This window comes from Limanda limanda, chromosome 6 (genome assembly GCF_963576545.1).
Source record: "Limanda limanda chromosome 6, fLimLim1.1, whole genome shotgun sequence".
In the NCBI taxonomy this organism is placed as follows: Eukaryota; Metazoa; Chordata; class Actinopteri; order Pleuronectiformes; family Pleuronectidae; genus Limanda; species Limanda limanda.
In genome coordinates this window covers 14,046,816-14,074,066 of record NC_083641.1, presented here as the reverse complement: position 1 = coordinate 14,074,066, position 27,251 = coordinate 14,046,816, and the positions used below count along the sequence as shown (strand labels likewise).

The 27,251-nt window shown below is 40.9% G+C and overlaps 1 protein-coding gene across 1 annotated transcript; it reads right to left on the bottom strand.

The window, feature by feature from the left end:
• Nucleotides 1–5,038: 5,038 nt before the first annotated feature.
• LOC133003240 (Golgi integral membrane protein 4-like) lies at nucleotides 5,039–25,732 on the bottom strand. Its single transcript, XM_061072906.1, has 16 exons — nucleotides 25,064–25,732; nucleotides 16,559–16,633; nucleotides 16,228–16,277; nucleotides 15,378–15,431; nucleotides 14,967–15,117; nucleotides 13,586–13,668; nucleotides 13,083–13,166; nucleotides 11,358–11,549; nucleotides 10,972–11,262; nucleotides 9,934–10,220; nucleotides 9,555–9,631; nucleotides 9,326–9,396; nucleotides 8,364–8,573; nucleotides 8,209–8,277; nucleotides 7,907–7,996; nucleotides 5,039–6,142 (listed from the first exon to the last, which is right to left on the bottom strand). Exons 1-16 carry the CDS (start codon nucleotides 25,248–25,250, stop codon nucleotides 5,987–5,989), a joined length of 2,127 nt encoding a protein of 708 aa, XP_060928889.1. The 5' UTR covers nucleotides 25,251–25,732; the 3' UTR covers nucleotides 5,039–5,986.
• Nucleotides 25,733–27,251: the final 1,519 nt, after the last annotated feature.

The window sequence follows — 27,251 nt, the reverse complement described above, 5'->3', positions numbered from 1 at the left end:
CACTGGAGGGTTGACTGACCCACAGAGGAAGCCAACTGGTATCCAGTCATTTACAACTGTCCCTTTTTTAGGCCACAGTGCAAAGACACTGTAATGGGAATGTGGTCCAAGGCCACGTCAAAGGTTTTTTATATAAATCGATATGTTAATCATATACTTTTTAAACTTTTGTATGGGGGAACTTGGATAATAAAATAAAAAAAATGTCAAATCATTTAAACTAAGAGTGGTTCAGTACTACTACTTATGAACGGGCCACACTATATATATATAACAAATTGGCAATGATTCTTTAGATACTATCATCAAATCCATAAGAAAGGTTATCGAAGTTCGATATTTTACAGTTTAACCATAAACTGTTTTATGAATACCAAAAAATACAAAATAAAACACAAATACGACCAGATATGTTGAACTCAAATTAAGCGAATCAACATTTGTTTATGTCAAATAGAAACAAAATTGCTCGTTTATTCTGCCTTTTCTCATTCTGCAAACTTAAACTTGGTAAAACATAAATGTCGATACTGCTAATATCAGCAAATTGCTTCACATAATAGTCAGGCTCTAGTACACAGACACGTATTGAATGATCATGACAAACATTGGCTTTGATGGAGGGAGAAAGAGCGGAGGCTGATCAGATTGCTTCATGACTCATCTCTGCCAACTCAACATATCTCAGGACTTCAGCAGACACACAAACACCTTTCTCTGCTACACACTGCACCAAACACGCACAGACACAAACTCAAATTAAACGGTGTTTCTGAGCTAATATCATTCTCCATCACACCCAGCTAATATGCAGCTTCTATGATAGATGAACATGTTAATAACTGAGTGTTAACTCTGCTCTACACGTGTAATAATATGAGGAGAGAAACAGGACATCCGCTCTGCACCCTAATCAAACATTTAGTGCCCAGACTCTGTGGGATAATGGCCTCTTGTGTCCTCTGACTGACTGGGAAATGATCCGTAAGCCTCATGCAGCAGGTCACACAAACAAGACACACACGCATGCACGTGAATACACAACACAAAGAGCCATCCTTGCACTCAGGGTGGCAGGATTTAATCCGCATTAAAAGCATGTATACTCATGTTCCTGCATAGTGCTTTGATAAAAGACTAAAGAAGTTGTATGTGTATATACAGGACTGTCTCAGAAAATTAGAATATTGTGATAAAGTTCTTTATTTTCTGTAATGCAATTAAAAAAACAAAAATGTCATGCATTCTGGATTCATTACAAATCAACTGAAATATTGCAAGCCTTTTATTCTTTTAATATTGCTGATTATGGCTTACAGCTTAAGAAAACTCAAATATCCTATCTCTAAATATTAGAATATCATGAAAAAGTATACTAGTAGGGTATTCAACTAATCACTTGAATCGTCTAATTAACTCGAAACACCTGCAAGGGTTTCCTGAGCCTTGAAAAACACTCAGCTTGGTTCAGTAAACTAAATCACAAGTATGGGGAAGACTGCTGATCTGACTGCTGTCCAGAGGACCATCATTGACACCCTCCATCAGGAGGGTAAGACACAAAAAGAAATTTCTCAAAGAGCAAGCTGTTCACAGAGTGCAGTTTCAAAGCACATCCACAAAAAGTCTGTTGGAAGGGGGAAATGTGGCAGGAAACGCTGCACAACCAAGAGAGATGACCGCAGCCTTAACCGCATTGTGAAGAAGAATTTGGGGGAGCTTCAAAGACAGTGGACTGAAGCTGGAGTCCAGGTATCAAAAGCCACTGTTCACAGACGTGTCCGGGAAATGGGCTACAATAGCCGTATTCCCATGGTCAAGCCACTTCTGAACTCAAGACAACGGAAGAAGCATCTGACTTGGGCTATGGAAAAGAAGCACTGGGCAGTTGCAGAGTGGTCCAAAGTCCTCTTTTCAGACGAAAGCAAGTGTTGTATTTCATTTGGAAGTCAAGGCGCCAGAGTCTGGAGAAAGGCTGGAGAGGAGCAAAATCCAAGTTGCTTGAAATCCAGTGTGAAGTTCCCACAGTCAGTGATGGTTTGGGGAGCCATGTCAGCTGCTGGTGTTGGTCCACTGTGTTTCATCAAGTCCAGAGTAAATGCAGCTGTGTACCAAGAGATTTTAGAGCACTACATGCTTCCGTCTGCTGAAAAGCTCTATGGAGATGAGGATTTCATTTTCCAGCATGATCTGGCACCTGCCCACAGTGCCAAAACCACAAGTAACTGGTGTACTGACCATGGCATTACTGTCCTCGATTGGCCTGCCAATTCCCCTGACCTGAACCCCATAGAGAATTTGTGGGGTATTATGAAGAAGAAGCTGAAAGACACCAGACCCAACAATGCAAATGAGCTAAAGGCCGCTGTTGATGCATCCTGGGCATCCATAAACCCTAAGCAATGCCACAGGCTGATTGCCTCCATGCCCCGCCGCATTGATGCAGTAATCCGTGCAAAAGGATTCCCAACCAAGTACTGAGTGCATTAATGGACATTTTCAAATGTTTGATTTTGTTTTGCTGTTATAAATCTTTTTTTTACTTGGTCTGAGGAAATATTCTAATTTTTTGAGATAGGATTTTTGAGTTTTCTTAAGCTGTAAGCCATAATCAGCAATATTAAAAGAATAAAAGGCTTGCAATATTTCAGTTGATTTGTAATGAATCCAGAATGCATGACATTTTTGTTTTTTTAATTGCATTACAGAAAATAAAGAACTTTATCACAATATTCTAATTTTCTGAGACAGTCCTGTATACATTCATACAGTGTAATGATATATAGCGTAGTGCTGCAGGAGCTACACCCAGACCCACTGTACCCTCTTGTACGCGGCAGCTTATTTATTCATACACTGCAGCGGTGTATCATCCTTTAATAATGGTTTCATATTCAGCATGAACCTGAAACATAAACACACTTTGTTATCTGATATCGCAAAAACACAACAGGTACGAATATGCGCCCACGCGGGCAACCAAAGCAGGAACTCGGGGGCACGAACACACACTAACAGCTTGTGTCTTTGCTTCGCACACAGTAATGCGGAGAAACACATTTTAGGCAGCTGATATCTCTCTAACAAGCACACAGCCAGGCACAAACTAGCAGTTACATGCCTCATTGGGAATTGTTTAAGTGTGGAGGATTGTTTGTGCAATTGTGTGTGTGAGTGTGTGTGTCTCTCTGTGTGTTAGTGAGTCTCTGGCTGAGGCAAACTGCAGAGAGAAACAGTATAATGAGCTTGCAGGATCCTCATGTTCTGCAAACAGGATCCAGGTCAAGAAGAGAAGCTGCCGTCTTTAACCCATGATCCCAGGATGTTGTGATTTATCTCAGCCTCACATTTTAACGCTCACACCTCCTCCTGTGTGGCAGCAAAGCAGGACAGTTTGAGTGGATTCTCCAAAGTCTGTGGGTGTAAATTAAAAGCATCTTCTCGTAGCTCGGAGCTTCATCAGCTTTCAAGTAAATCTTGCACTGGCGTTAAACGGCAGGTTTGGGGATTGGTGGCAGTTGTGTGGGCACGTGTCTCTAGATAGACTCTGGCTGCAGGCGAACAACATGTTCAAATTATTCCTGCCTGGTGATTCAGCCGTGAAGTGACGACGGAGTGAGCGTGGAAATGGGAGGGATGTGGAGGAGTCACCGGCGTCGCTGTCCAAATGTGCGTCTTCGATGATCCCAGTAATGAGACACCTGTTCCTCTCCTCCACCAGCGGCTCTGGAGGTTATGAACGTTCTCACAGCAGCAGAGGGAGGAGGGCAGAGGCTGAGCGGGTGGAACTAGAGAGAGAAAGAAAGATGCTGAGGGAAGAAATGGAGAGAAAGAACAGGAATGATCGAAAATGAGTTGCAGAGAAGAGAGTCTGACAGAAAGAGAGTGTGTGCTGGGGACAAATGTTCATGTGAAGAAATCGCTGCTCTCGGTCAATGATTTTCATTTCACTTCCCCGTGTGAGCAGGTTTCAGCCACACTCCTCTCACCTCGACCAGACGGAGCAGGGATAAGCACCAGAGCTGGCAGTGCCCAGGATATCTAAACTCAATGAATATTTATGATCTTTCTCCTCCTGCTTGATACATATTCATGATCACCTCATCTCTGTAAGAAAGCAGATTTGACAGAACAATTGCACACAGCTGAAGTCGAGAGTGAGTAGAACACGCTCAGCTGTCGTTTGAATGGTCAATGCAGGAAACAGATGAGAAGAGCATCGGACCACTTACTGTGGAACACTTAGTATTTAGGTTGGCTGTGTAGTAATGATACAAAACCCAATGAATTGGTGTCATGAGAAAGCTACAATTCTATTTTTAAACTGCATGACTCCTGCAACCAGTGCAGTTTCTGTGTACATATTTCTACATACTCCCCACCCCAAGATTCATATAAGGTCACTGTGACCTTTGAACACTGAAACATAATCACTTAATCTTTGAGTCCAGATGACAACTGATCAAATGTAATCACATTCACAGGTCACTGTGACCTTGATCTTTGACCCCCCAGTACCAAGAATCAGTTCATCTTTGAGTCTGAGTGAATGTTTGTGCCAAATTTGAAGACATACCCTCAAGATAATCTTAAGTTTTCATGTTCAAAAAACATGAACATACTTAGTGAGGCCATTGTGACATTGACCTTTGGCTACAAAAATCAAGTGAGCTAACCCTTGTATACAAGTGACTTGAGCCAAATGGGCTTTGTGAAGTCACTTTGACCTTGACCTTTAACAAAAAAATCTAATTAGATCATCCTTGAGTCCAAATTAATATTTGTACCAAATTGAATATTGAAGTGTGATGTTGAGTAACTGCAAGTTTTTTCATATTTATATTATTTTATTTTCCTTCACATTTCATCCATCATGCTTTAGATAAATTGGCCACTTGGCGATTGACTGCACTCCTGTAGTTCCCTTTGTTGTTGCATCAGTCACAGGTACGACAGACGAGTAAAGAGAAACCACAACCTTGTTCTAAGCCTCTGAGGAATGGTCTGAAACAGGAGAGAGAACACAACCACAGTTACCTGACATCCTTCTGCCTCTTTATTCCACTCACCATCCAGGTGACTAACATGATTTCATACAATCCCACTACTTTGTATCAAATGTAACTGGCAGAAAGAAACGTACAAATTGTCAGCATTTGTTTTACTATACATTGTACAGTAGACTAAAGGTGTTGCGTTACATTGCATCAGATTTTGTGAATTATATTCACACCAGCAGTCGACATGAAACAGCTCCTCTGCTCCTTTAAGGCCACGCTGAATGTTGGTTTCAGCACTAACTGGCTTTCCTATTTAAATGATTTAACAAATGTAAAAATGTAAAAAGACCAAGAAGAGTTTCCCAGAATGGAAAGGCACTTACATGTCAGAGCGACACAAAATGGCTTCACCAGAAATGTCTGAAATATCCAGTGGAAACGTTCAAGCATGAAGAAGTCGATAAAAGCCCTTCAGTCAGGGGGAAAACGTCTCGCGATTGTCAGAGTTACGGTGAACAATAAATAACAGGAAATGACTCGATCGACTGGAATGCAAGAAAATAAAATCTGAGCTAAAACAAGTATAAAAGCCTGACCACGAGAGCATTAGAATAACATTGTTTTGTTTTGGTTTCTTTATACAAAAGACAGCACATGATAAAAATACATTCTATGTCTGTCACGGAACCAGACAGGCGATCAGGCAGACGGGTGAGAAGACAGAAAAGAAGGGAAAACATATTCAGTATACATCCAATTTCCATCCAAAAGATTCTGTCCGTTTCCACAGTATGAGCTGATCAGTTCCAGCCCCACAGTGTTTGGAATCGCCTCTCGTCCTCCAGGCACAAAATCCCAGTTTTCCTAAGTGGGATTCTGTCTGAATGGCTGCGATTATTCCTTTGAGAAACAAGAGAAGAACAGACCTGATAGGCTGTACTGGCGTTCAGAAAAGGCACTGCAGCTGGTTCAAGTCTGCATCTGTCCTACATCTCCGCCCTCCGATTGGTTCCCTTGCCTCGACCGGCCGTTTCATCGTCGACCTCCTCCTCTTCCTCTTCGTAATTCTCTTCCTCGTTGTTCTCTCTGTCTTTTCTGTGATTCCCCTCGTTTCTCGGACCCTCCTGGTGTTTCACTTCCTCCTGGAGCAAATCACAAGCACAAAGCAAGATGGTTCAACATTTGTTTCCCACTAAATGATGACATGAGATATATAATTTGTCATCATGTTTACCATTTAGTCTCAGGCTCTTGTTTTTGAATCATAATCAACTGATTTCAAACTAACACAAATGTTGGTTTGGTGACCCTGCACCTGGACAGTGAGTGTTTTCATGTTTTCTCTGCTTATCTGTCGACAGCACTGTAACACACAGGAGTGTGATTCTCTTGTAAATAAATGAGAGCAGAGACGTTTGTGTAAGACGTTCACCTGGGACTTCCCTGCTGGGTCGACTGTGCAGCCGTGCATGAATGGAGCTGAATAGAGGGGAAGCTTCACTGAGCTCAAATTACAGAGAAACATAAGTATGTTTACTCGTTATGTGACGGACACTGTATGTAACACAAGTCCGTTAAAAAAGACGGGGGGGGGGGGGGCAACGTTTACGATATGCACATGAACTTAATTGAACTAAAACCACTTGTTTCATCAGCATCTGCAAATTTGTTTAACTCATTTCAGTAAAGCATCTTTGGTCAAATTTACCCAAAAAAAATATCAGAACCAACACAATAAAACAAACACAATTTGAACATTATTTGTATGTACATGCACAAAATGTAATTTCACCTCAATCAAAACAATTACAACGAATCTAGTTTGATGACGTCGTGAAGCTGCAAAGGATCATGGGAGTAGTCGCAAATCATGGTCATAGATGAATTAATGTACTAAAGTTTTATTTTGTTACGCATTAAACAGCAATAAATAATGGTGATCAATATGAGTGACCAATACAAACAGTGGAAGGATAAAACTGGCTAGCAGTTTGGTTTTCTTTCTCAATACATCACTTGCCCCAGAAGTTACAGCGGAGACAGAGAAAGTAACTGGCAAAGAGGATGTGATGCAATTAAAAGGCGACCGAAAAGAAACTTCCTGTTACCTAGAGTAAATTTAGTGATTTCTCTGGCTTTGTACATTGTTGGAAACATTTTTGATTTTGACAAAAGTCAACAATATATCTAACATTAGTGGAGCTGTTTTTAGACAATTTAATGAAGAATTGTTACATATTATATGTTTAAACAATATTCAATATATCAGTTTTATGGTTTTTTTTAAATTATAAAATATGTGTGAGCTCCCCGATTTCCTCTCAGGTCAAATTGAATAATCCAGGCTCAGGTGGAAACCTGACACTTAGACAGACTCTCCACCTGATCTCCCTCATTTACCTGGACACACATGAGGCCTGCTTCGGGTTACAGGGACAATACACACAGATACACACACAAACACACACATGAATCCCTGTACAGCTAAAATATCAGAGCAGTGTATATATTTCAAGATGGACCACCAAAACATTTAACAACTGTTTTTTGCAGTTTCAGGCTGTGATTTTCTTCAATAGCTGGGATAAGGCCTAGATAATAAAATGGATTCTTCAGTTAAACTTTAGAAATGTGAACGAATTATTATTGAATGCACAGTTCCAATCTGCTTCAACCAAAACACAAATCAGCAGAATTTTGTATACGTGGAGGTAGTGGGATTCAGTTCCTCTTATTGCCACTAGGTGCTTGTTCATTCAAGAAAACCGATTATAGGGACGTGATTGTGATGGTATAAAAAGATGGACGACAAGAAAGTGGCCAAATAAAAAGCAGTAGTTAAGAAGTGTGAAAGCTTAGAGAAGAGGCCAGAGAGTCGCTGAGTGGTTCCCAACAGATGAACCTACTTGATCTACGGTCTCCTCGTTATAGGGATCCTCTCCTTCATCCTCCCCCTCCTCTTCTCTCTTCTGCCCACCGGCGATGTCCTCCGGGGCCTTTAGAGCAGCAGCAACAAGAGAGAAAGTTCAATGCTCGACTGATTTTAGGAGTAAGGAATGAAAACAAACGTCTGGGATCTGTTCCACACATTTGTGTAGAGTTTGGTGTAAAATCTGCCTTTTCCTGCTTGTCATTTACTATTTTCTCTCTCTCATCTGTTGCGTTTGTCAATACGTAAAATGCGCACCAGACTGTGTGTATTACCCACCTCATCCTCTACTTCCTCCTGGTACTGGTCGTCCAGCGTGTCTTCCTGTTGATCTGGGTTTCCAGCCATCTGAACACACATACACAAGTTCAGACACTCCCTACACAATTACTTCAACATTCTCTCGTCTCATTCTTCCCTAAACACATACTCACCACCAGTTCCTCCTCCACAGCCGGCTGTCGAGGGCCGGGGTGTGCGTCTTTGTGCTGCGCTGGTGCTGCCGGCTCCTCTTCCTCGTCTACCACCTCCTCTTCCTCCTCTGTCACCCTGTGCTCAGGCTGATCATCCCCGGCCTCTTCAAACTCATCCTCGCCCTGGTTGTTGGGGTCGTCATTGGGGTCCAGCTCACCATCTACGTCACCCTTCACAGGGAGAAACACAAACAAGGTAGTATGGTTAAATAAGGAAGAGATACAATCATGATGGTAGCGGTGGGTTGATATGTGCATGATAGAAATATGTAGATATGTGCATTGGAAGATGTCAGTCACTGTATATGTTTTGGCAGATTGAGTTGTTTTTAGATATGTTTTAGACATAGAAAATGTGCCAAAAAAAGTGGGTTTGGACATTTTCCTGGTTAGTGAATGCAGAAGGCAGGACACAACATGTGAATTCTGCTGTGGAAATCACCTGTTCTTGTTAACAGTACAGAGGTCTGGTGTCGGCCCTTATCACCAAAAGCTCTTGAATCTTGTTGTTTTTCCAAGTTGACAACTCTTTGTTTTTGTTGTGTTCTGCTCAGTTTTGTCTCCATCCCATGATAGAAATGTCATAAAAACCGCCACTTGCAAGCTGTGATTTTTAAAAAATATGTTCCTGTTGTATTTTCAAATGGGCTCATTTAGACATGTATTTGTACATGATTACTAGGGGGCTGGCAGGAAAAGCTCCGAAAAATGTCCAGGGCAACTGACTTGAACATTTGCATTCTCACAAACAGGAGAATTTCAGGAAAATGTCTCAGAGTTCAGTGCGTGTCTGAAAGCAGCTTAAGTGTAATGTAATTGTTAAATTAAAGTAGTCAAAATAGTTAGAGAGTCAAGGAAGTAAAATGATGGACAGATGATTTACAGATGGAGTAAACGGAATGGATGGATGGATGTAAATTCACCTGTTGTGATGGCACTCTTTGATCTTCTCCTTCTTTTTCCTCCCCCTCATTTAGCTTATGAGGATCTTCCTCTGTTAACACACACACACACAAACGGGATGAGCAAACACGACTCTGAGCTCAGACTCCGACAAAAATATTTAAGAGAATATTTTAAATTGTGGTCGTTCACATGACGTAATAATTTACAATCTGTCTATTTCATTTACTGGTTACATTTCTGTCTCACCGTCTTCATCATCAGTGTGACCATCTTCTTCTCCTTCCACAATGTCATTGTCCATGTTCTCATACTCTGTCTTCTTCCTAATGACGACATTGACAGTTGGCAGTGAGAGAGGCACAGGCTCTACAAGCCACATCAGAAAAGAAACATGCATGTGACCTATATAGTCTTTAAAAACGTACTGCTTCCCATATTGCAGTTTATTGTTTAATTAGACCATCATCATGAGACTCATTAGTTTGGTGAGTGGAAACATTACAGTCAATTACAAATGAACCTAAAATGATCAGCATTGATAGACACCTCTAGGTTACGGAAGGTATGCGGAAGTATGTTTTCGTGTCATTTTGGCAATTGTCTTCTAGCTGACTTGCGACCTGACCTTTGGTGCTCCTCTCTCAGCTGCTGCTCCCTCATGTCGGCCTCTTTGTGCTGCTGATGCTCCCTATCCTGCTCCTCCTTCAGCCTCTGCTCCCTCTCCATCATCACCTTCTTCCTCTGCAGTCGCAGGGCCTCCTGTCGCACATGGATCTGCCTGCTCTCCGCTGCCCTCTGAGCCTCTAGGCGCTGCTGCTCCTTCTGCTGTTCATACGCCGACTTCACGTGCTCCACCTGGGCGTGCGCCTCGTGCTGCAGCTGGTCGTCCTGGTGCACCTCTGCATGGGGATCCTTTGAGATGACAAACAGATGAATACAAATACCAAACTAAATCCTCATTTGCTGCAAATTGAGACAAACATGAGCATAAAGATATAATTTATCCTTAGATAAAGTTCAGCTGATGAATGTAACAGTAAAAAACAATGAGCACAATACAAAATTAGCAACTTGCCAGTAATCAAACACTGGAGATAGGCTGTTATTCATTCTGGTTCTTCATTTTGAGCCTGCACCCTATGTTTGTAAATGTGGGTGTGTAAATCATGGTTCTCACAGAGAGGAGTTTGGATTTTACTGAAAGAAACTATTGTGGCTGAATCTTTTTCTGACATGGAAAATTTCAACTTGGATTGCTGTCATGACCTGTTTGAGCCACAGTATACAGACAAAGAGCTCCTACAAAAGAGAAACAGTCGCAGTTGTCCCATAACATTACATTGTAGCCACTGCCACTGTGTCGTGGCTGCCAGCAGAGGCAATCTACTGAACCAATTCCAAAATATTTTGCTAGTACTATTCAATCACAGTTACATTTGTAAACATAGGGCTCAGGTTAAAACATATCACAATTCCCGTTTAATGATCTGCACTTAAATTTAAGTAGTAGCTGTGTCCCTGATATGACAAGGATCACATGGTGTACAAGGTTTATGTCTTAAAGTTTAAAAGCACATGATCATGACTCTAAACAAGATATACAGGAAAAATCATCAGGTGTGGGTTCAGTTTAACCCTGTTTATATATGACAAAAATTCTGACCGGTTGTGGCTGATGTCTCAGTTGGTCCAATTCGTTCTCATCTGGCTGTTCCTGTTCCGGATCCTCTCCCTCCTCTTCCTCCTGCTGCTGCTCATCCTGTGGACGGTCCGGGTCCTCCTCCAGCTTCTGAGGCTGTCCTGCTTGAGCCATCTCCTCCTCCGCCAGTTCCCTCTTCCTCTCTGCCTCTCCCTCTCCATCATCCTCCACTCTCTCTGACAAGGTGATTTGAGGTACAGTGGGGCTGAGCTTGGTTTCGGACTGGGAGTGCACCGCCGCCACTTGCTGACCCAACTGAGATGGAAGCAAAAAGGGAAATATATCGATTTGTGTGTTTTTATATACCTTTTCTCCTCCTAGTAAAGTGAAACCAAAGACTTTTATGTTACCGTTTCATGGTATGCCTGATGATTTTCAGGGGCTGTCTCCCTTTCTTGTGTCACAGCCTGCTGCTCTTGATAGATGTGGGATTTGGGTGCATCTGCTTGTAGTTCCTGGGGGGCGGGGTTTTGCTCAGGTTGCCTCGGGACGGGAGCCCTGTTGAGGACTTCCTTTAGCTGCTTGAACTCATCCACCTGCACCTAAAGGGAACAACACTCACAGCGATTAGCGAGGGAAACATAAGGGAGCGGTTTCATCCAATGGGATTCTAAGTCTGGTACTACTGTACAATAACCTTATAAAAGAGTATAGGTTGTAATTTAATGGATGTGTTAAATAATTCACCAATGTTTTACAAATCAGTTATAACCTATTTATAAATAACTGTAGGCTTTGGTTGTGTCTCAGTTAGAAAGCAGAGAGACAAATAACTCTCTATTATCTTTAACTGCAGTACTGTTGAAGTGTTTGAGTCCACAAATCACTTTTGGGTCAACAGTGTAGCTGATTAGTTACTAATCTTCTGACGTAAAAAAAAATAAAGAAAAAAACATAACATGCCTTCAAAGTACTTGTTTGGTGTCAAATGTCTGCAAGCCCCGAAACGTGGTCATTTCCTCCAGAAGTGGCTAAGCTAAACTAACCCACCCACCCCTATATCGGAAGAGTGGTGAGTATATCATGAGTGAATTTAAATTTTTGGATTTGAGCTATTTCTCTAACACTTCCTGGTTTCCTGAGGTGAAACAAACATTTCTCTTCTAACAGACATATACTCCACAGTAATAACCCTTTAAATGACACCATTATTTTATACAGCACATATACACAAACCAGTAGTTTGTAACCAGGCCACATGGTTAAATTAAAAAAAATCCTTTAGTCTGCTCCAGTCGCTCCATTATATCTTTCTGGCTGATTGGCTGCAACATCCTTCAGATGTACTGCTCTGACAGCCCCGAAAGAAACACAACCCCTGGAGTGACGGAAAGAGTTTTATGTATGTGCGTGTGTGCGTGTGTGTGTGTGTATTGTGCTCGTCCAACTGGAAGCGCTAATGAAAAGCTGCATAAGCATAAAATAAATTAGCAAATGCAGACAGAGTGAGAGAGAGCGGAAATGAGAGGAGAGTCAGTGAAAATCCATGAATGGAGACAGAAAGGAAGAATGTCTTGGTAGAGTACTGTACATTCAATAAACCATTCAGGCATTTCAAAGATCCCTTTCAAGGAGAATATTCAACATCTGATCTATCAGAAAAACAAGCAACGCATTAAGAAACTTTTTTTCGTATTTGCTGGTGATTTTACAATTCACTGGAATGAACATCTCATCTTTACAGGGAGGGCTAAAGTAAGGCTATAACTGAGAGGACTGCAAAGGAGAGAGGAGGATGTTTCAGCTTTTCTGGGGACGTGTTAAAAGTATAGAATTAACACAACTGGTCGCATATCATAAATAAAGGAGGGTTCAATCAGATAAGTCACATATAATGTCTAACATTTACGAATAAGCCAGTTCCCCCCCAATTATTCTGCCCTAGTCTATGTGTATTCTCTGCTAACATGCTAAAAAAACTAAGTTACACTTGAATGAAACAGAAATCCTTTATCTTTCATTTCAACTAATTGTCTATTATTTCCTCTGAGACTGAAAGCAGATATTCAGCATCAATCAGTATTCACAGACTGCAGTGAACAATGAGACTGCATCTCTCTGCTGCCTGCTCCTACCTGAGCTGCAGCCAGCGCACTCTTGTGGTCTTCTAGTGTCAGTGACAGCTGGTTGTGCACTGCCTTCAAGTCCTGATGCTGAACCTGAAAACACACACACGCAACCAAGAGCAGGAATGAGCCATTCATTTTTATGTCAGGCTTAATATTTGACAATTTATTGCAAAGGAATTTTAACGTAACATGTATTTTCCTCTATTATTCAGGCACTATTTCATGAAACATAACTTAATTCATCCAATTTCAGATGGCACACATTTTATCTTTTTCTATTTGAAAAAATAAGACTAAAAAGATGAAAAGATAAGAGAAGCTAAGATCAAACTTCATCATCAGGATGTTATTCTGAAATATGTTGCATCCGATTTAAAAAGATAGAACCAAACAACAAAGCATGTACATATACACAGGGCTCAGTCCACATGGGGATTATGAGAAGACGTGAGACGGGTCAGATGTAATATTACCCTCCAAAGACGACACAAGGACAGGTCTGTTCTCACCTGAACGTCCTGTAGCTGTACATGAATTTCATGGTGGGCTTTCCTCAGCTGTTTGTTCTCCTCTCTCAGGTTAAAGTTATTATCTGCAGAATGAAAAACACATCAACAGAAAGCTTGCAACTAAACAAAAAAAATAAAAACATTCAACAAGTACAATATTTCCCCCCTGCACTTGGATCAAGGAATTCCTCACAAACAGCCACTGCTCCTCCACCCTCAAATTCAGCACAACAGCATTTACAAACTAAAATGAGCTCTGACCACACAAGCACTTTGGCTCCATATCAATTTGAATCCCTGCCGTTGGGTACAGAACTCTGATACCGACAGAATTACGGCGGTACTACCGGGTACCGGTTCACGCCAATCGCCGATACCAAGTTTCGGTGAGAGATCGAGACCAGTGACTCACCCCTGGAACGTAATCAAGCCAAGCTCATTTCTGATCAGGGCACACAGTCAAAACAATGGCGAACCAATGGCGCAGACACCTAGGGAGCCATGCACGTCCCCAGGGCACAGACCCAGAGTGCACACAGCCCGGCCACAGCTCCACCAAGGCAGACACCCAGAGAGCCATGCACAGCTCCACTATGTTCACTAACAGTGTTCATTTGGGTCTTTTCAAACATGTTTGGACGATAAAAATGTTGTTACCAGCTCTGTCAGTAAGTTCTTGCTACTCGTGTCTCTATGAATTGTGCCGCCCACTGCACCAACCGAGTCGAGCCAAACCGAGCAAATCAGCATTTCAACTTAAGGTAGAGAGAGACAGAGAAGTGAACAGCGAGTCAGTGTGTGTCTTCAAGTTGTGGGACTATCCTACACACCTGTTTTATAGTCAGCAATAGCTTCTGGTGAGGAATTTGGTCTGAAAACACATATCACATGACTACTCCTGTACGCTGGGCATGCCGGAGTAAACAGGGAGCCTTTCTTTGTTAGTTGCGGAAAGAGCTAGGCTACAAACAAGATTCTTCAAATAATAGCTCATCTCTTGCACATGTCAGCTATTGTATTATTGTAAAAATGCAGAAATTAACTGCACAACAGCTGCTGGCAAAGACAACAGGCCTTTTTTTATATTCTATTGCGAAACATAAGCAAAGATGATTAAAACCACTTATTTTTTATTCTTATGACGCACGTCACAAAACCTGGTTCCACTTGTTTTCACATATCTTTAGCAGTATGGAAAATGAAATCCAACCGTTTCAAGTAAAGCTTGGTACTTACCACGTACTGAATGTGAATACAACTATTTTCTTTCTAGATCTAAATATAAAACATTTGTTTTGAGACCTGCAGTACTTGATACAACCAGAAGATGGAGACAAGGTAAGTGATGATGACACCTCTACATAAAGACAGAAGACTGCACCTTTGAGTTGGGAGACTTCCACGTCTTTGATTTGCTGCAGCTTCTCGTAGCGATCCTTGTGTTCGTCCAGCAGTCGGCCGTGGTCCTCGCCTTGTGTGTGGTGCTGCTCCTGCAGGTCGTAGTACAGCTTCTTCAGGTTGTCATGTTGGTTCTGATAGAGAAGACAAAATAAATCCACTGTCATCATGTGGGTTTGATTTTCTCCTCATAATAAAATCACTGAATCATAAATCCTGAAGGAAAAACAGACCCTTCCCCCAACCAGGCATTGACTTCCTCACCAATACAAGAGGAAGGATGTAGCTGTGAGGTCAGGGAGAGTGTGTGTTCAAATGATACAAGGTCAAGAGGATGTCTGCGTCAGGGTTAGAATGGAGAAATGCCCATTTGAGTGTGTTGGTAATGTCATACCTTTAACATCTGATGTTGCACTTGTATAGAATTTAATCTGCTGCCGGAGTCTTGCTGTTTCAACAAAAGACAAAAGGTTACAAAACTCAGAGACTTTGTGGTTAAGGCTTTAAGTTACTGTTACAACAGACTATAGAGATGAGGTGAATTCAATCTGGTTGTGTCAGTTACAGCAGCACAAAGCTGCTGTTTTACACACCAGTTGAGAAAAGCAGCTTAAACTCCCCAAAGGATTAAAACCTTTGCAAACTAGATGTGTTTTTTCGTGCAATTGCTATTTTTCCTGTCTATATCCATTCAATGCAAGCTTTCATATCATCAACGTATAGTTGCTGAGCGATATTGCAGCTTTATTTAGTTGAATATAGGCAGTTTTTTCCAAGGTTTCTCTTCCGACATGTCCAATCACAACCAATCAGAATGTGTGTTGTTGATATTTTGAAGCAGTCGCAGCAGGAGATGAATAACACTAACTTCCTCGTCTGTCCAGTCTGATATAAAGTTTATCAGTTGATATAGTTAATATATTTGTCTCTTGCCATTGATTACAGTTATTTTTGTCGAACAGGAGATGATGGAGTCGGCTTGAAGCTAGAAGTAACTCAACTCTTGTCAAACAAGATGAATGATTCCAATGAGCATAGCGGTTTACAAACAAATAAGACCTTTGTCAAATTAAATACTTAAAAAACGCTAGAAATACATATTAAAGCCGCTGTAATACAGTATAAGTTCTTGAATTAGTTGCTTTTTTGTTTAGTTTATTTGCGTCGCTGTTGATATGCAATGGCCTCAAGTCCTAAAAATGTACAGATGAATAAAAGAAATATTAATTATGTAAAAAACATACCTTCTCCTTGTTCAGTGACTGTTGTGCATCAAGTTTAAAAACCAGATAATCTAGAAATCAGAGGAGATCAATCATATTTTATGTAACTTTAACAAATGTAAAGTAAAACTATGTTGAGTATGAAAATAGTCATGGTTCACTGTTCAACAATTCACTCATATTTATTTGGCTAATACCTTTATCTTACGTGACCAACAATAATACTATAACCAAATGTTTTAAATATGTATAGCAATCTGATATTTATTCTAGCATCACATGATATGCCGTCAGTTTGAGGTATGATGAATTCCCCAAAATAATCAGAGTAGAGAATAGAGGTTTTTCTTACCTTCTTTGGCCTTTTTATGGTCTAACCTCTCCTTCTGGAGAGACTTCTCCAACCGGGAGCGATGCTCATACACCACTACACATAAAAAACACAGATGGAGGGGATGAATAAAGGGAGGAGAGAAAATAGTCAAAAAGAAAGCTGCAATAGCAAAAAGCAATTGCAACAACATATGCACTCACTACAGTTTAAAATATCAATGATAGAGAGAGCAGAGACAGAGAGAGGATGTGCATATTATGGTTGATATAAGAGTGCGGTGCGATATTTATTCAGCCACATTGATCTCAGGGATGTGACGCTCCTCCATCGACAGAAAGCTGTGGTATTCCTCACATCTGTGGGGATTTACAAATACTTTGTCTCAGGCTGCTGTGCCTGGTGGCTTGAGTCAAAGACGTTTTTAAAGGAAGGAATCCCCTTTTTTCCAGACGAGGGCAAATAGATTGATAAAATTGTCCAAAATGTTTCCTAATAACCCAGAAGCTCTTTTATGCCTCTTAATTTGAATGGAGATCCTCTTTTTATTCTTAGACACACTTCTAATTTCTGTCTTCTCCTAACTCCAATTGCTCGGTCTAAAAATATAAACATTTTATTTCCACCATTTACTTTTTTTTACCTTAAACTGATTCAAGATTAAATTAAAACGAAGCAGAAATAATCCATGTGGGGAGTTATGTCTACTAGGCAGTAGGCAGCCTTTTACAAGATTAAAAGAAAGCAGCATCAAATGCAATACAACACACAAACAATGCAACATTTAAAACCTAATGGACATAAACAGCATATAAAAATGTATGAAGTGTCTTCACTTCCTCCACTCCATTTGGAGACAGTTATCGGGGGTTTGAGCCATGGTAACAAGGTCCTGCTGATATTCGTGATGGACCAATCACAAGTCACTCTCAGCTGTCAAAAATGACTTCATCCCATTTTTGTAGCATCTTATAACTAATTAAAACGTAAGTCAAAGTAAATCTTGAACAAAAATCAGTGTGAGGAAAATACCTAAAATGACCAAACATCTTTGAGAGAAATGTATTTGACATTCACGTTGACCTTTATTAAGTCCATGCTCCAGCTACTAACATAGAGGAGACTGGGTTTATGACCTATATTGCAGCCAGCCACCAGGTGGCAATCGATACACTCTTTTTCAGAGGCATACCCTTAACTTATATATGGGCTATGGTAATGGTAGGTTTACAAGCTAGTAAAAACCACCAAAAACGAAAAAACAAGACTATACATGTAACTGATTTGAGATGTAAATTCTTATTTAAACATTTTTTTCCCCTTTAGATTCTCAGATTTTAACAGGCTACCTATCTTTTTCAAAACTGCATATCAGCACATTCTTCTTTGGGATTTGGCAACCTTTTAAACAGTGTTTCACAAATGTCATCCGTCGTTTTCAGAGACTTCCTGATCAGTTTTTAACACAACTGTAGCCTTGGCGTTGGCTCTGCTGATTCAATTTGAGCCAAACTAGCTGATAGATGAGCATATTACATGTTAATTGGTTATGTAGATGCTTCAAGGAAAGCAGACGAGAGAGCAAACAAGGCCTTCCAGGCTTTTCAGGAGAAATCTTTTGTGTGGGAGAGAAGGACTTTGGACACAAAAAAGCTATGACTCACTTATGGAAAGGAAAAAAACACAAAGCATAATATGGTCACATTAAGAAATTCATCTACTTCGTGTGAGTTATACTATCTCTTATATAAGTAGGACCTTGGCCTCCATCCCCGATTCCTGGCTCCAAATATGTGAGTTGGCAGCATTTGTTTGTTGGCCCTGTTGTACTGAACACTATTGACACAGCATTTACTAAGAGGAAAGAATGACAAATTATAGTGTCGTGGTTTATGAGTCAAATATAATTGAACCCTTTTATGTTTTTATAATTTGATAACTTCGATAGTAACAGTAAAGTAACCGTAAATGCTTTGTCATCTTAAACTCAGTTAATTTGTTCTACAAATGCATGATCACGTCCACATGGTGAAGTGGTACAACTGTCATAACTTCTTCCTCTTTGTCACATTTTCTCTCTCTTGACCTGAGCGTAATGGGAGGTCAGACTGATCATGTGGCTTTTCTTTCTTTTCAAGTGCCAACTCAACTCCAGGATAAACTTATACAGTTTTGCTACACAGAACAACGTTGAAAGATTTTCACGACGATGACAAAGGAGGAGAAAAGAGAAGGAGTGAAGGAAGGAGAAGCAGATGAAGGCACAGATAATAAGCAACTAAACAAATAAAGAAAAGGCCGTAACAATGACACAGGCAGAAATATGGCAAACCAGGAGAGACTGAAGGGAGAGAGACATTCATGGAAATACACAAACCAAAATAACAGGCTGAGACAGCAGACTTGGTAAAGTAAGTGTTGGTTATCCAAGCTTATGCAGCACAAACAATACATTCTAACAGACTTCATAGCTTGGTTGTTATTTAATTAAAACATGTTGGCCTCTATTCATGTAGAAAATATCTTTCTCTGTCTTCATCTGATTTATAACAAACACGGTCTTCAACAGTGACACCGTCCAGTACGTTTTAACATCAAAGGTTAATTGAGTCAATCTGACCTAAATGCCCTTCGAGGTGAAAGGTTTTCTCCAACGACAAAACTGCTTTCTCAAACATCTGCCATCGTCTTCACACCACTATTACTGGATTACTACAATTTGTTTTGGCAAAAAAAAATTCATAGTTTGTGCAGAATCCATCTGACCAACAAACCAACCAGTGCAAGCCAATGGACAAGGCGGAGACATAACTTCCTTGGCAGAGCCAACAAATCAATTAACTTGAACTTTGTAACAATCACTTATTACACACTAACACTGACAGAGAGGCTATCAGTGTTCGCTGCAGTGACCACTTCTCAGTGTTTTATGAGCCTGTGTAATGTGCATAATCCAAAAACATACATCACAGCCTTAGAAAAGTCTGCTGATGTTCTGATTTAATTCCTGGGGGTGAAAACCAACTCCAAATTCTTCCTTTCCTCTGATCCTGATCAGATGGACATCCAGAGCATCAGATTACTGAGGTTTTATTCTACTTGTTTGAGAATCTGTTGCGTCTCAGTAGATGAAGCCATGTTGCTCTTTACTCAGCTCAGTTCCACACACACACACACACCCACTCTCTAGGGATTGACATGGACAAGTTGGGCAACAGTGACAAAGAAGCTACAGTCTAAAAACGCATGTCATTTGACTGTGCTACTGAATTATTAAAACTCACATTTGAACAAGGACATTTTTTATTATTTATGAAGTGTGTTCCATTTAGAAACTCATTTTCCTCCACATTAACATAACAAGGTTAAAGATCAGAGATGAAGTAATTAATTGAAATATTAAAATTGTCTTTTACTTTAGTCATTGAAAGCATTTCAATATTAAACTAATAAAAAACTGAAAACCAGAGATTACCTTACAGTCGATTTCATCAACCTAGCTCAATGTTAACCGCTACAACAGAACATGTTCAAATAAGCTGCTTTCAGAGATCAATAAGTTCAAAAAATGTTTTTTTTAATGGGACTTTTATAAACATTTTCAGGAGTTCCTGTCTGAAAAACAGCTATACAATTATTAATTCAGTGAAGCTTGGCTTTACTGTCTATCACGACTGTATTGTGATATAGAAAATTTAGCAAACAGTCTTGATCTTTTGTATTGTGTCTTCCTTTGCTTCATTGCCGTTTTCTTCTGACCACCGCACCAGAAAAGAAGACAAACAAACGACAAGGTGCAGCTCGACCCACGCCCACTGTACAAAGGGTTTACCATTCACACAAAGGAAAACCTTCCAAAGACTGCTTTGTTTTACACCTCTCCTTATGTCGTTCAAACTTCAATGTGCATTATTGTTTCAGGTTCACACAAATTAAACATTTCCCTCACAGTTCGGTTAAAGTGCATCAGCAGAGCGAGGACAAGGGAGTTCTGTATGGTGGTGACCTTTACTGGCCTACTGGCTTAGATGTAGAGAAGATTGGATTGGTTATAGTTGGCCGGGGTGTGCAGTGCGAACACTATCAATCACACAGGGAAATGGGCTCCAGGATTTTGTCTGCGGTTTGTTTGCATGCGTGTGTGTGTGTGTGTTCTCATTCATACACCCACTGTACTACCGAGCACACACACAGGGGACCACTTGCACAAAGCCCAGGGAAAAAGTATTGGGAGTTTCAAATGTCCTCCTTGTATGGCAGAGTTCCTTCTATCTTCTACTAAACATTGACCACATAGGAACCTCTATGACCAGTTATTATACATTCTAACATTCATGTTTGAGTGGTGTTAAGTCTTTTAAATTTAAATTGTAACTCAGTTAATTAGAGAAAACTTAAGACAGTTGAGAACCTGATAAGAAACTTACCTCCTGTCATCGGCCAAATATACTGGATGAAAGTCGAAGGACAGAAAGATTTAGACCCTAAGAGAAGTAGTATGGAGACGGTGGCCTGTTCAGCATGCTAACGTCAGTCCCCTGGAACCCACTGATGTAACAAGATCCCAGAAACAGATTGAAGAATAGATTTTACCTGCGCTATTTTACATAAACGACAGGTTTATATTCTGAATGTGCAGCGCAATGTCTTGGGATGTGACTTGATTTATTTTCGAGTCACGTCTCTTGTTTTTATTGCTCATTTCTGTGGGATTAGAGTTTGGAAGACACTCTGCATGACAATCGGACTTTTTCATTTTTGTCAGGAAATACAAAATCCCAAATCAAGTCCCGTACTTTGGTTTAATACAGAAAAAGAGTGCATTTCTAACTGTGGCTTTGGGGGTAAAAAGAAGGGAGAGAGCGACTCTTTCGCTAATCGGATGTTCTGTGGTTTGATTCTAGGCTCCCCCAGTCTGCATGTTAAACTGTCCTTTGAGCAAATTGCCACTGACTGCTGTGCCAGCATTGTGCGGATTGTGTATGTGTTAGACAATGCTCCACATATTTCAAGCGCTGTATAAACATGTTTTTTTTAATAGGTGAATATGATCTGTAATTTAAAGCACTTTGAGTGGTCATGAAGACCTAATCACTAGATAAATGCAGTTTATTTTAAATCAAGAAACAAAAGTATTTACTTCCTTTTATCCCATGAAGGAAAACAGACCATTACATTCACATGAGCATGTGCATTGCAATAAGCACAAGGCGGCAAAAGTGTTGATGATATACTATTTTGAGCCTGCTGCAGTTATTGCGTTTGTTTCATGTGTTTGCAAACAGCAAGCTGTGTCATTGTGAGTGTGTGTGAGTGTATGTATTATTGTGTATGAGGGAGTGACTGGGTGTTAAATCATGGGGACACATTTGTCAGAGTGCAGGCCAAACCAGAAAGTGCCAGTTGATGCTTTTAAATGACTTACAACCGCCAGCCTCTGGTTATAGTGGGAAACAGCGAATCAATACATCCAGCTCACAACCCCCAAGCTATGGCCCACCTCTAAATATAGGACAGGAAAAACTACAATCAACTGTCGGCCATTGGATGTTGAATGGGTTCGACCCTGTGATTGGCTGAATGATCCATCGCTTCACAATGAAAGTATGGGCGTGGTGCCTAGTGTAAGCGATGCAAATGGGGTTAAACGCTGTTGCTTTCTTCGAAGTGTCACACTATACGGTCACGCTCTAAATATATCAGATTTTGTGCATCTTTTGAAAAACGAAACAGAAGCCACTGGTATACGGTTGACCTGGAACGGACTGAAAGCTTAGCTTAGTGGGCCTTGTCTAAGAAATCTACATTATAAGACAAATGTGAGGGACTTTCTGTAATGCAGCTAAAGCTCCCTTTGCTCATATAGGGCTGCCAACATGGAAACTCACAGCTATTCATAACCACCTGTGAAGTCAAATTTACTCTTTAACAATTTGAATTTGGCACAGGATGCTTCACATGATGACAAAACAAACCTGAGGTCAGAATCTGTGCATGTGGTTACACACATCTGATGAGTAAAAAGCTAGAGGACAACACTATTAGTCATACCGCTGGACCCAGCTGTGGATGGTGAGCTTGAGATAACTACCAATTATGTGGATCAAATGCCAAATTAAATTATCAGGTCTGGGCTCAAACACCGACACTCTCTGACCCCACTTATGTGACCACACACTTTGTTCTGAAAGAGATGAAGTCATGTAGGAGTGGACTCTCAGCCTAGCTGTTCACTTTAAACCAAGGGCATAATGGCATGACACAAAACCTCACATCCTGTCCGCAGAGCATAGTGTGTTTATGAGTCTTTATGGGGAGGGAGCAAATCACAGAGGTTACTGTAGTACAGGACTGTTTAATCTTTGGTGGGGTGTGGTGTGTAAGACGTTCCTGAATTTATATTTTTAATAGAAACTTTACGTAAGTTATACAGAGGAGCATATTGTAAACGCTGAGTGGGTGTGACACTGTTTACCCCACATGGCAATAAAGCAAACAGAACAATGTCTGTGGAGTTATGACTGTTAATGTGGGTTTTACTGTTAGTTATTATGTCTCTTGGTTGTTACTAAATAACTAGTGACTGTGACAATCTTTAATCTAGATACGCCGCTAGAATTTAAAATAAAAAGGCCTGGAACCTACTGTGCTGCCCAACATGTATTTAACCTGCTTTTTATTATCTGTGTTTTATGACTTCTTTTATATATTTTTAAAAAAAGCAAAGGTGTTTCAATTTTGACATCACTGGTAAAAAAAAAATGTGATAGACGAATTTACATGAGGGTGTGTGCATATTTAAATGAAAGCCGCTTGTATGTGTGGACTGTGAAATGAGGGGAATGTGTACTTGCATGTGTGTCAGGTGAATAACTATTCTACATGGTAGTTGTAGTAAATTCCATACGTCGAATACCAACTCCCACAATTTCTATCGAACAATCCCTTTGTTTATCAGCGCATCAAGCAAGCTAGCTACATCAGACAGAGAGGTTACAACGAGAAAAAATAAGAAAAAAACTCTGAGAGAGCCAGTGGGTGACACGTGCGCACACACACGCACACACAGACACAGCTTCCAATGTTGGATTTTGTTCTGTTGTTAGTGATTTACATACTTTCTTCTATATATTTATTTATGATGATATGTATTTAAAGAGAGTTTAACTGCTAATTTGAATGTATCAACGTGTACATATAGTTCCCTGTGATAAAGACAATGTTTATCCGAAAACATTTATACCTGGTATTGTCACATACCTGTTTAAGAGATATATACCTGTGATTGTTTTCAGAGTAGCCCGTGCTATCAACCTCTGCAGCACCAGTGCCATATATACTGAATATACTGTATACATAAAAAGTTAAATTCATCCCTGATGATGAACACAATCACAGAAAGTAAAAGGGTCTTTGCTGTTAACAGGTAGATGATCACATGGCAAAAACAATATCTTCTTCAGTGGCGCCTGGACACCGAGTGGCCTCTAGCGTGCAGGACCCAGCTCTCTAACCTATTTTAAGACTTTTAAAAAGTTTAAACTATATATAACATTATGCTTCGTCAGCCTCTTCTTACAGCTGAGGTGAGAGTGCTATTTTTCCCTCCTGCTATCCCAGCTGTGGCTGAAAGAAGCAGATGTGGTGGCTGACCTCATGACTTCAAAGTATAATAATGAGTTACTGTTAAGGTGAGCCCGGGGGACACAGCCACTACAACCAGGTGTGTGTGTGCATACTCTTCTTTAATGACCTCTTTAGGACCTTTTCCAGCATCAACACTGACCTTGTCAGGACCAGCAGTCCTCATGGGGACCAAAGCTTGGTCCTAATGAGGCAAACTGTCATTTCCAAAGTCCTGGTTACTATTTGAATTGTGGGCTAGGTTAAGGTTAAGTAAAGGTTTTGGTTAGTTTGTTTACAATACATGGAAGTCAATGCAAAGTCCTAACAATGATATGTGTGTGTGTGTGTGTGTGTGTGTGTGTGTGTGTGTGTGTGTGTGTGTGTGTGTGTGTGTGTGTGTGTGTCTGTCCAGCCTGTCCAGCCTGTCCAGCCTGCAGTAAGCACCACTTATTCCATTAAATCCCATTCTCTTTACAGTAGTACAGTAGCCCTATGCAGAAGGCAGACATGTCCAGTCCGGCTAAATGCCAACACCATGGACTAATCTGCTCACACCTTAACCTGCTGGTTTATCACAGGATTAGAAAGCCACCTGAGGTCAGAGGTCAAAGACTGGCCCTTGGTATATCATCGCCCTGCTAACCTTTGACCCACAAGACAAATCACAACAAAGCGTTTAATCTGACAAAATGTCCACTTTCAAACGGGATGAACACCGAACGGATCTGTGGTTTGCAATGGACTGATGCAAGTACTCGTGTTGATTTTAAGGGAGGATGGGCGTTTGAAAGCGACTAAGCAAAGTTTAAACCTGCAGTTCCGTGATGGGAGTCTCACCAGTTCCCACGGTCACCTGTCGAGCACCGGTCAATCACCTCCCACCTCGCCCCGTGTGTTTACCTTGGAGCTGCGCCGACAGGGACTCCTGATGCTGCTGGTACTTCAGCGCCGTCGCCTCGGTCCTCCTCAGCTGCTTGTGCACCTCGTAGGACATCATGCCCCCGTACAGCATCCCGCAGACCACCGTGAGCAGCAGCAGGCACTGGAAGATCCTGCGCTGCCGCCGGGAGCACACCCCGTTCCCCATGTTGGTCCCGCTCCCCCCGCCGCCTGCGAGAGAAAGCTCCGTCTCCGCTGCAGGAAACTTCCCGACTCAACTTTTTCCTCTTTTCTTTTTTCTTCTCTCTACCTCCCGGTGAAGCCTGGACACGAGCCCACCCTGCCCTCCCCTCACTTCCAGAGCATTCCCGGGCAGAAGCAGCACGGGTTACACGGTGGTGTTCCCCCCGGTGGACATACTTTCCTCCGCTTTCCTCTCCTGGAACTTCAAAGCAGCCGCTCAGATTTTCTCCAGACTTCACGTCAAACTTCAGCGGCTCGACCGCAGCTCACCCCCCGGGCCGACGGCTCCTCTGTCCCCGCTGCCACACTCTCACTTCCCCCCGGCGGTGTTCAAACAAGACAATGGAGAAAAATAATAAAGATACTTCCAAGTCCTCGACGCGGCCTCTGGAGCACCTTTAACTTCAGATACGTGTCAGCCCCGCAGCTGCCTGCTGCCATCCCACTGCAGCCCCACCGGAAGTCCCGCCCCCGGCTCCCACCCTCGCTGCTAAACCTCCCAGCAATTGGTCGCCACAGAGCTCCGTCAAAAAAGTGGCCTGGGGAGTGAGGGTGGGGGCTTGTTTTTGTTTTCCAAAACAGGAATGAACAACATTAATTTCACGATGTTGTTACAGAGAACAACACATGAACAAGGCCTTGTTCATCTTAAAGCTTCAGGGTGTAAGATTTAGGTGAAAGGAATCTTTTGGCAAAAATGAAATAATCCCAGTGATGTTTTCACTCGTTTGCAATCATCTAAATTATAGTAATTCTAGCTTTTTTTTACACGAGAATGGGCCCTATATGTTTAAATACGTTATATTTACTCCAGGAGTGGGTCCGTTCTACGGAGGCAGCCATGTTTTTTTTTACAGTAGCCTAGACTGGACATCCTAAACACTGAGTTTGAGTCCTGAGTTTTGTGACAAATAAAGGCTACTACAGGTAGGCTGAGGTGAGGGGTATTCAGCTGCAACATGCAACATCACCACCAGATATCACTAAATACTAAACACTGAACCTTTAATAAAACCTGGAGCAATGGATTCAAATTAAATATAGACAACACAAAGGAGAAAACAAAGTAGCAAGGTACAAAACTGTTAAAATAGCAAAGACCAGGATATGGATGTACACATTTTTTTAACTTTTTTTTATTTTACCAATACATTTCAGTGACATAAAATAGTTGACAAGGTTATGCATATATACATTAAGGAAGGGGTACTGCCAAGTATGGATGTAATATTTTTACTAGAATAATCTGACACTTTCAGAAAGGTTTGCATCCAAATTCTACAAAAAATAGATTGTATCCTTATAAATAAAACATTTCCACAAAGAGCTGTGGGTAATCAAAACCACTTAATACTTACAGGAGTATTTCACATGTAATACAAGATGTGTGGAGACTTTTACCTAGTAATTGTGTATTCACGGACCTTGATACCGTGGCCCCATCCTCTGATCACTACAAAACGTGACTCTATTTGGCCTTGTGTCTTGTACTTTTGTGTTTTTATATACTTGTTTATGTGTATTGTTTTATTATCAATCTGCAAGGGACTGCAGATGAAAAGTAGCCTGGTCGGCTAAATATGGCACATTTTCACATAATGTGATTTGTCCCTTTTAAATAAATAACCTTAATCATAAGCATACAAACAATTCAAACTGAAGTCATGACTTTTCACTTTAAGATAAATATTTAAACCATTTGAGTAATAATTTGGGATGCATTAACTTAATAAACTTACATTTTCAGTGTAGGTTAATGTTTGTGGAAAGTGTTAAAGAACAATCCGTCCTCACTGAATATAACTTGACGTGTTCAAATGAGCAAATGATACTTGCTTTTTTGTGTGTTGGTGTTCTCTTTATCTTCACACAAAATCAACAGTCAGATATCATATTCAACTTTTGTTCCATATAACCTACATACAGTAAATGCTTGGGTTGTTCTCATTTAGAAGACATTGTCAGG

Bases quoted from the DNA above. Each gene is read 5' to 3' on its own strand.
- LOC133003240 (XM_061072906.1), bottom strand. From the start codon at position 25,250: ATGGGGAACGGGGTGTGCTCCCGGCGGCAGCGCAGGATCTTCCAGTGC. The intron at 11,550-13,082 runs GTAGGAGCAGGC...TGTTCCCTTTAG, and splicing joins GTGCGCTGGCTGCAGCTCAG to GTGCAGGTGGATGAGTTCAA. The intron at 9,397-9,554 runs GTGAGACAGAAA...GTGTGTTAACAG, and splicing joins TCACACTGATGATGAAGACG to AGGAAGATCCTCATAAGCTA.